This window comes from Dipteris shenzhenensis, chromosome 7 (genome assembly GCF_047967505.1).
Source record: "Dipteris shenzhenensis isolate YYH24624 ecotype China chromosome 7, Dip_SZ_1.0, whole genome shotgun sequence".
NCBI lineage: Eukaryota > Viridiplantae > Streptophyta > Polypodiopsida > Gleicheniales > Dipteridaceae > Dipteris > Dipteris shenzhenensis.
Genome location: NC_141602.1, coordinates 1671345 through 1681365, shown reverse-complemented (window position 1 = coordinate 1681365; position 10021 = coordinate 1671345). Strand labels below are relative to the sequence as shown.

Here is a 10021-nt window from a genome sequence, read left to right as displayed (position 1 = left end):
TGTAAAAGTCCGGGTGGCTTCACCCGCTCGGCCTTACTTACCTGACACGAGAAACACCGTGTCACATATTCATGAATATGTTTTTTCATCTTTGGCCAAAAGAAATCTCGCTTCACGAGATCATATGTCTTCTCGACACCTGGATGTCCCGCACATGGGCTATCATGGCATTGTCGAATGACTCTCTGCCTGAGATCATTCTGACCAGGTACTACAACCTTGCCATTTCTAACTAGCATACCATTCCTTATGGTATATCTTGCATAAGTTTGGCCTTTTCTGGATGCCAGGTCATCCTTTTCACTTTCCCCGGGTTTTAACACATGAGCCTTAGGCCACAAGCTCTGGACAAACTCGTCCACTTTTTGAGTTTCTCTTATCTCGGTCATTAGAGCACTCTCTAATACCGTGAAACTCAGGTTGTGCATAATGCTAGACAACGCATCAGCAACCTTATTGTCTTTTCCTCTTCGGTAGCGAATCGTTAGATTAAACTCCTGCATGAGCTCTGCCCACCTAGCTTGGCGGCCCCTCAAGTCAGGTTGTTTACAAAAATGTTTCAGAGTATCATGATCTACATCCACATAAAACTCTGAACCATACAGATAATGCCTCCATGTTTTCAAAGCATGGATAACAGCATACAACTCCAATTCATGAGTTGGCCAATTCCTTTGAGAGGGAGAAAGCTTCTTGCTTTCAAAGGCTACTGGCCTTCCCTCTTGAAGGAGGACTGCTCCTACCGCAATGCCACTTGCATCGGTTTCTAGGAACAACGGTTTCTGGGGATCAACTATTTTTAACACCGGTCCTGTGACCACAGCTTGTTTTATGGTGTTAAAACTTTCCTGTTGATTCTGTCCCCAAATAAAAGGTACTTTATCTGAGGTCAGATCAGTCAATGGCGATACTATTCCGAAATATCCTTTGATATGCCTTCTATAAAACTGGACAAATCCCAAGAATGATCGCAACGCGGTCAGACTCTGAGGGATTGGCCAAGTTAGTATCGCAGCCACTTTCTTCGGATCCATTTCTACCCCCTATGGAGTAATTATGAACCCTAAGTACTCAAGCCTAACCATACACAGTATAGTTTTCTTTTTATTCACGTAAAGACTGGCTTTCCTCAACGTACTGAACACTATTCTTAAGTGTTCACGATGCTCAGTAACACTTTTACTGAATATCAAGATATCGTCAATAAAATGTACTATAAACTTTCCGATATACGGACGTAGTAAATCGTTCATAAGCATGACGAAGGTCGCTGGAGCATTGGTAAGTCCGAAGGGCATTACCAAAAACTCATAATGACCAAACTTGCTTCTAAAAGCGGTTTTATGCACATCCTCGGCTCTAATCCGGATCTGATGGTAGCCACACTTAAGATCTATCTTACTGAAAATCACGGCTCCATGTAATGCATCTAGCAAATCATCAATCCGAGCCATCGGATACCTGTGCTTAACAGTGATATTATTCAATGCTCTGTAATCTATACAGAGGCGAAACGTATCATCCTTTTTCTTCTTTAATATCACTGGCGAAGCAAAAGGTGAGAAACTTGGTTGAATCTGCCCCAACTTGAGGTATTCTTCCAGTTGTCTACGCACCTCCGCTTCTTCAGCAAAACTCATTCTATAGGGAGGTCTATTTACATGTTCTGCCCTCGGGATCAGTTCAATCTTATGCTGAACTTTTCGCTCTGGAGGTAACCCATAAGGTAGTTCATCCCTAAAACATTCAGAGAACTCCTCTGTTATAAGATTAGCCAGCTTGGCTATCTCACCACTTTGCGTAACATCAGTGCTAGCCGAAGAATCATCCACCGGCTCTACCGATGCTGTGCAAAGGAATAAAAACTCTACTTGAGCTTTTCTGATTTCCATCACGGAAACCAACGGTCCCTGGGGTCCCTCGTAAGACATAAAGCACATCATTCATCTTGAATTGATATACGTGCTTTTTCCAATCAATGGCTGGATTCTTCCTAGAATGCCATGCCATACCCAGGGCTATATCTGCATGAGCAAGCTTGGTCATTTCAAAATCAAGCTTCTCAGCATAGTCCTGAATCCGAAGTTCCAACTGGGTAACCCTTTGGTCCCATACTTCAGTTGAACTTCCATCTGCCATCCTGACTGTATACGCATAGTCAGATGGACTTGTCTTTAATTTCAGCCTCTTCACGAGCTTGGAGTTAATTACATTGTGAGTTGACGCCGAGTCAAACAACACAATGACATCATGACTGGCCACTTGCCCTTTCATTTTAATTAACTCCGTATCATTGAAGGCTGTATACCCCGTTGCTGCGGGCTTAGATAGGATGTTATCAGGTGCACTCGTCACTAACTTAGCAACAGATACACATAACAAACAAGGTACTAACCTCTGAGAAGGTCCCGCCAGTTGCATCTGCATATGTTCCGCATTGGGACTCTACTGCATTTCTACGTCACATTCAGATATTATCATATTAGCCGTGCGGCGGTCTTTATTCAGTGGACAATCCTTCCACTGATGTCGTTGAAGGCAGCCGAAGCACAATCCTTCTTTTCTAGCTTTCTCTTTTTGTTCCGGGGTCAACGAGGACTTTGACCAAGCCCGGGCTGCCATTGGAGTTATTTTCCTTTTCACCCCAACAGTGGTACTTGTTTTTACTGGTCCCTCAACCGGCTTCACCTGCTTGGTTTGGCCACTTGGCTGCGAGACACTTGTCTTTGAAACCCATTTCCTCGGGAATCCCCCTTTTTTTGGGATACTCATACTGAGTCCCTGCCTGCACAAATCCACCAGATCTGCCTCTGGCATCCTCATAGTTCAAGGCTACTGCAATAGATTCATCTAGTGTAGTCACATATTTAGCCCAAACTTCTATTTTGGTCTTGTCGTTCAGTCCATAGATATAGTCCTTTAACTGAACCGACATAGGGAGAGGGTCTGTTATTTTCATGACACATTCCCTGAATTTGTCAGTGTACTCTGCCACTGACAAACTCCTCTGACGAAGATTTCTATAAGCATCCCAAGCTCGGGATTCTTCATCAGGTGGGAGGAAGTGTTTCTTGAATTCAGCTTTAAACCCTTCCCAGGTGGTTGGAGCAACTTGATCCTTCTGTTGCTTTGTCTACCATCTGTCCGCTGCCTCAATAAACAGGTGTGTGGCCTCGCGGATTTTCTTTAGATCGGATCTAATCTCACAAATGGCGAAGGCTTCTTCCCACTTGTGTAACCAAACCTCGATCACATCAGAGCTGCGCTCGGTCATCCGACTAGCGTACTTCTCTGGTCTATAATTAGCGATATTAGGCACTTTGACCCTTGCGCGCTCTAGGGAATGTACACTGGGCTCTGACTCTGCTGGAGCTTTGCCCTTATCAATTCTAGACGGCCTAGCCGACAAGGCTTGCACCATCTCCCTGATCTCATTTTGACCAGCATTCACTTGAAGCTGCTGGTTCATAATTTGCTGTAAAGCATCCTCTAATATCGAAATCCTACCAATCAAAGTAGGTGCTGCCTGATGTGACATGTGTTGTGTAGACTGTACTCTAGAGTCACTAGGATTCACTCTTGAATTCTGCCCTTATGCTTCCATAGGTTCACAGTGAAAGATGGGATTTTTTTTTTCTTCTTTTTTTTTTCTTTAAAAAAAAAAAATAAAAAAATAAAATAAATCACCCAAATAACCAATATATACACCCTTCACTTCTGTTCCGTTTTCCTGTTTTTTTTTCTCTTCTACAGTGCAGAAATCACAGGACCATATGAAAACAAAAAAAAAAACTGCACGGAAAGAAAGAGCTCCCTGATCTTTGCAACGATGCCAGCTACTCTTTCCCAGACGTACAATTTCCCTTCCAATTAGACTGTGCAAAGGTCTTAGAATGCCTCGCAACCAATGCTTCTGTAGAACAGCAAGCAAGATGAAACCAAATATGCCGCTGTTGATCGACGTGACGCCTTCACGTTACGTGAACTACCATCGTGCTCCAAAAATCAGTTTTTTTTTCTTCAGCTGCATAGCCTAGTTTCGTCAACGGCCACTTTGCACTAGTCTCGTCCACCTCCTAAATCTCTGCGCTGCCTTACGTCGATTTCCAAGCAAACGTCAAATTATGCACCTACGCCTTCACCGACGAAATCCACGTCAACGACCCTCTTCCAAAAGGTATCGACAACCGCTTCGAATTCGACAGCTTCGTTTACCCGTCACCTACGACTGGTTTTCTTCTTACGCTAACATCCTTCGTAGGCCACGGTGGCCATTCTCTCATTTAGAACGTCAACTTTCCGTCGATCTTCTCGTAGCCTCCCGTCACCTTCCGGGAACCTTACGCTCCATCGCTTCATCTCTTCACGAATCCCCCTTCCATCCTCTAGCCTTGCTCTGATACCAAAATGTAAGAGACTTCGTCTATCCTCGTCCTTTTTTTCATCTAAATCTCTCATTCGTCGTTGAAATAATCACGGGCGATGGCTTTTCAGTTATTCCACCCAGCCTTTTCTCAAAGGATAGTAAATCATCAGATCCCTACGTTATTTCATTCATACCTATCCATGAGACCCTCAATTCCCTAGATAGTTCTCCTTGCCAAATGTCATCAATTTAACCTCTCCACTTGGTGCACCTTTTTACCCCTCTCTTGGGGCACATTAAAACCCACTTGCCCCTTGGCATTATTACACATTTAGGTGCACCTAGGCCTTAGCACTGAGAACTACCTAGTCAATGCCATTCCACCCTCACCTAGGACCTTGGCAGTTACTTCTCTTGACCATTTCAATTACGCACATTAACTATTACAAAAGTTGGTCATCTAAGAGAAAATGCCCACCGATCTATCCGAGGTCATGCTATCTCGGCTAGAGCATAACACAGAGTATCTACATGCCAAACCTAGAACCCTATAGATTTGTGCCAGTTGCTAGATGCTCTTGTCAAGACAAAAATCTCCGATGCAAAAGTTTTCAGATTTGGGAGAGAGGCCTTAAGAAATATAATTGTATCATGAGCGAGGTCATTGTCAAGGAGTTCATCATTTTTTATTTGAAGCGGAAAAACAATAATTCCTACTTCCAAGTGAAGAAAAATAACTCATGACCCCCATCACAAGAAGGTAGGGAGAAAGGGGACATCCATTGGAAAATGGATCTGAAAATCTGAAATGTATTCTCCTTTGTCCCTAAAGAAGAACATGGTTATGGGTTGATTGGTAGAGAGGGGAAACCCACATAATCCAATGGTCAGAAAATCCCATATGCCAGAGTGTTACTGGAAAAAGACATATGGCTTCTCGAAATCAAGAAGAATGGCTAGGGGCTGGTGACTCTCTTTGGCACATTGAATTGCTTGCCAAAACGAGATGATGTTATCAAAGATGCTCTTTCCCTATACAAATCTTGTCTGAGTGTCATATATAAGGTTATAGAGAAGGGTTCAAGCCTCAGACTCATCGCCTTTGTGAAGATCTTGTAGGCGGTGCCTAGAAGAGTAATAGGCCTCCACTGAGAAATGAAAGTCTATTGTTTGAATGAGGCCCTGTAAGAGAGGAAGGCAGAGTGTTGCTGTCCTAAATCTCTTAGAAGGGTGAAGTGACTAATGAAGAAAGTAGGAGTAATGACATCATCACATCTTTTAGCAAGGCAAATAACAGCTCCTTTGACATTAAAGGGTCATCCAAGAGTAGCCTCGTCTCATCTTGTGATTCGAGAAGGCATATGCTTCCAAACGTTGCGCTTTGCATTTAGTTGAATTTGAGTAAAAGTCAGTTGTGATTTGTCTACTCACAAAAGGATCATCTAAAGAACTGCCTAAATAGTCTTGAAGCTATATAATTACTTCCTTGCCATGTGTCCAACCATGGTGGAGAAGAAGTGCTTATTGCATCTTCCTCGATCCAAGTCCAGAAAGGCTCTTGAGCATGGTATGACTAAGTGTCATATCTGATGTAGAAGTTGGTGATGTTCCTGCAGTGGCAAGGAGAGTCTCCATGAATCTAGGGATCCAAGGTTGTGTTCCTCCTCTTCTCTATGGCATGGAGTCAATCCGCTTCAAAGCACTCCACCTTTTAAGACGATCTCGTCTCCTAGGTGAATTTTTACATGATTGCGTCTTAGGTTTGCTTCCTTCCCTCTTATGGCTGCCATCTAGAAAGATTTGGCTAGCTTTGTGAGTAATCTTTGGAAAGCCCCTCTGCCTCTTCTCTGGAAGAGATTGATAGGCAGCATGTCATGTGGAATGATAGCATACTTGATGATCATGACGGACCTCGTGGTGCTTCTCGTTACATGTAGTGGTTTAGATGGAGGAGAGGACCTGCTTTATGTGTGGGCTCTTGGAAGGATTTCAAAAACTTTCCGGATGATCGTAAGTTTTAGTTAGTAAGTCACCTCAGAGGAAGTGAACGGAGAATTGAGCAGATCGATGCAGCCATACCCTTGGATTTAAATTTTACGGATGGCAAGCCTCACCATTGCTCTACAGGGGCATTTATGAGGCTAGGTATCCCACTTCAAGCAATGAGGTTCAAACAGGGATGCCTTGGTTTTTTATGTTCACTCTGGGGACGGGTTATCTAGGTCTAGAGATGAGGATATCTCGATGGATGTGGTTTTTGAGCCTCTCAGGGTGCTGGGTCATGTGGAGCAACTGGACTCAAGTTGTATCCAAACCCTAACCCAGATCACATTCCTTGTGTTCATGGAGGTTCTATGGATGCGTTTGCATAAAGTATTTGCAGTGGGAATGAAACCGTGAGAAGAGCTTCCTATTCCTTCACTATATATTTAGTAATGCCAAGAAGTTTCAGCTCAGGGTTAAGGGCTGAAAGCCCTATTAGAGCTCCTCATCGGGATAATTTTTAGAGTTATATTGACTTGCAAAAATCCTTATAGAGAATACTCTGAAAATCCCTAAAAAACAGAAGATTCACGCTTTTCTTCTGTCTTTTATTCCATGGAGGCCATTGGAGTGAATCTATGGAGGTCCAAGTTTCGCGGCAGCTCACACTTGCCCTCGTGCCTTTCTATTGAGGAGTCCATTCAACATTGTTTATGGAATTGCAGATAGGTGAGGTTTAATTGGAAGGCGATTGCTAGTCTTTTGAGCACTTTTGTTCCCTCCTCCTTCATGACCTAGGGGTTCAATGACATTTAGTTCAGTCATGGCTCTGGTTGATGTTCCCACCCTCCTTACAGACTTGAACATGCCTTAGTGGATACTTCTAGCGAGCATTTCAATGGCATATTTGGAGATTAGACGCACAGAGTCTTTGGATGGCTCCTAGGTCCAAGCTTTGCGCATTGGCTAGTATTTAGAGTGATGTTATACACAATTTGATGGCCATTTGGGTGAGCATGCCTGGGCGGCTTCTACCAAGAGGATTGTTTTTCTCGGGGAGTGGAGTGGCTCACCTTTTTTCTCAGAGTCCACCAGAGAGTTGAGATGGCATTTTCAACCTCAACCTTGTGCTTCAGTAGCTCTTGATGAGTATTTTGTTTCCCATGCTATGCATGATGTATCTCTACCATGATGTATTTTTTCAAACTTAATTAAAGTGTTTTCATTGGGGGGGGAAAATGTGAGCTTGATTCTCACTTTTTTGAAATATGAAAAGCAATTATGGAGAGGGATCCAAAGATTGGGGAGCTTTCATTGAGCAATCGCATGGTAATGGTAACAAACCACAGGTTGGTGAAAGGACTCAAATCCGAGTATAAATGACATTATTCACCAAATCCTTTTTTTATGTCATGATAGTATCAATACATGACATGTAAGAATTCAGAAGACATATGCACTTTTAAAAAGACAATTCTTTTGGCCTGAAATAGATAAAGATTATGTATTAAAATGCCAAAAATGCTAGGTCAATAAAGTCAACCATCTTAAGGTGGGCAGTCTGCTATGTTCTTTGAAGATCCCGCCTAGCAAATGGAAAAACATCCCTAGCTCTTGTAAACCTCGTGGGGGAGGGCATTTTTGTCCCTAAGGTTCAAAGGAGTGCCATTTGGCACAACCTAGGACGTGGTCTTCTACACATGGTTCGTGAAAGCTCTTTCCCTTACTCTCTTTGCAGTTGGGTTCGTGGTTCTTGTCCAGCTCCATGAAAGTCGGCCTCCTTGCCCTCTGGCAGCAGCCTGGAGACAGGCTGATGCTTGGCGACTTCTCGGATGGTGGGCGATGATTGGTTCAAGGTGCTGGTGGAGATTGGCGTCTGAGACGAGCAAGAGGCGCACTTGGCTCGCGACCGACTATCGTTTCAGCCTTAAAATATGGCAAGGGCTGCGTGTGTCGCAGCAACCGTACTGTCGTTTGGCATTCATCCTATGTGTGTGTCAGTCTTCTTACAGAATCTCTCTGTCATTTTATGCCTATAAGTAGGCTCAAAAGGAAATTGGGAGATGATGACAATCTCATTAGAAATGAAATTCTAGATGAACTCATTGAACCTAAATCTTTACCACATGAACCAGGAAAAATTTTAGATAGAGAACAAGGCATACATAGATCAAGGTTGCATAAGTGGGATTAAAGGGCTAGGGTCTAGGGGCATTCCCAGGCCTAGCTAGGCATTAAATTAAAAGGTGAAGTGGAATGCTCTTGAGAGAGCTTTAGTTGAAGGGTTCATTCAAGGACACATGGCACCTTGAGAAGGATCCAAATGGCAAGCATTGGGCTAGGAGGCCGCGTTAGCATTATTGCGCCGTGTTGCCGCATAAGCATTTGCTGCAACGTTACCTTAGTTGTAGTGTTATATCACTGCGAGTCGCAGCAAACTAGCCTTATCGTAGCAGGTGAGCATTATCAGTCACAGCTTTAGAAGTGTTGCACCGAATTCTTAATGCAATGAGTTCATTTTTCCGACCTGTTCAGCATCCTAGATTTCACCTAGAGGCTTGTGAGTGTGTTTGGAAGGCCTGATGGAACTGCGACTGGATTTTCTTGGCTTACGTGGAATACCAAACATTGCTTGTGGTGTGGATGACCTAGGGACCCTAAAACTTGAACTGTGCATCATCTTGTACCCTAGTCACCTAAGTTAACTAGAAGGACTACAAAAGGTGATTTGAAGTACCAGTGCCTAGCTTCCCTCTCGAGATCCAATAATCAACATGAAAGCCATCAATCCTGCCATGATAGTGCCCCTCCATGTCCTAGCATTGAAGATTAGCATCATTGATCTGAAAACTCGGTCTCCTACCAGCAGTCTCTGCCTCGCACCCTTCAGACAAACTGTTCTTATGGTACTCTCTCAAAGAGGAGGACACCACCTTCCTTTTCCCCCCTTTTATCAACTGGCTGCTCTACCATGTTGAAGTCCCCCCTAGGGCCTACGATCCAAGAATGAACCCGGAAAGTTATCTGCAAGTCTTTCAAAGTCAACTCAATCTCTCCTAAGATGGGTGCATATATGACTCTTGGTTAAGAAATGCTCTAGATTGTGTTTTCTTATTTTTAATATAACCACAGTCTTAGTTAGTTGGGTCAATGTCAACCAAAAGTGTTCGTCTATGAAGGCGATTATTTGTTTTGATGAAATGTTGAAATGATGTTATTATTTGATGCTCCCATGTGCTTTTGAAATGCTACAGTTTACTTGACAAGCTGTGGATTTCCTGTTGCTAGGGGGGAGGAGGGCTTGATTGTTGATACCAATGTGCGGAGAGTATGTTGCCGATTAGGGTGGTCTCCTAAAGGTTCCAACCCGGAACAAGTGAGGATTTCACTTGAAGCGTGGCTACCCAAGAGATTGTGGCCAGAGATCAGTTTTTTATTCGTAGGTTTTGGTCAACAGGTAAATCTGATCTGGTTTTCTTCCTTAAGCTGTCCAAAATATTCAGTAAACGTAATAATTTGAAAGAAGTGAAAAAGTTGAGAAAGACCGATTGCTGAACGTAGGATGCATTTAATGACCTACTGATTTGAATAAGTTTTTCTAGGCTGGCTCCATTTCATGAGAGAGAGAAGGTTCGATAAGCAATGAGCATGATTTGGTGCATAGTGGCTTAG

General features: G+C 43.3%; 1 protein-coding gene across 4 annotated transcripts in view; it reads left to right on the top strand.

Moving 5' to 3' along the window:
- The window catches only part of LOC147899800 (uncharacterized), a 93320-nt gene that overhangs the window by 68909 nt on the left and 14390 nt on the right, over nucleotides 1–10021 (top strand). For all 4 annotated transcript variants that reach the window (XM_087377310.1, XM_087377309.1, XM_087377311.1 and 1 more), the window contains one exon: nucleotides 9638–9806. In XM_087377310.1, coding sequence (XP_087233436.1) covers nucleotides 9638–9806 — 169 coding nt within the window. The remainder of the gene's footprint in view (nucleotides 1–9637; nucleotides 9807–10021) is intronic.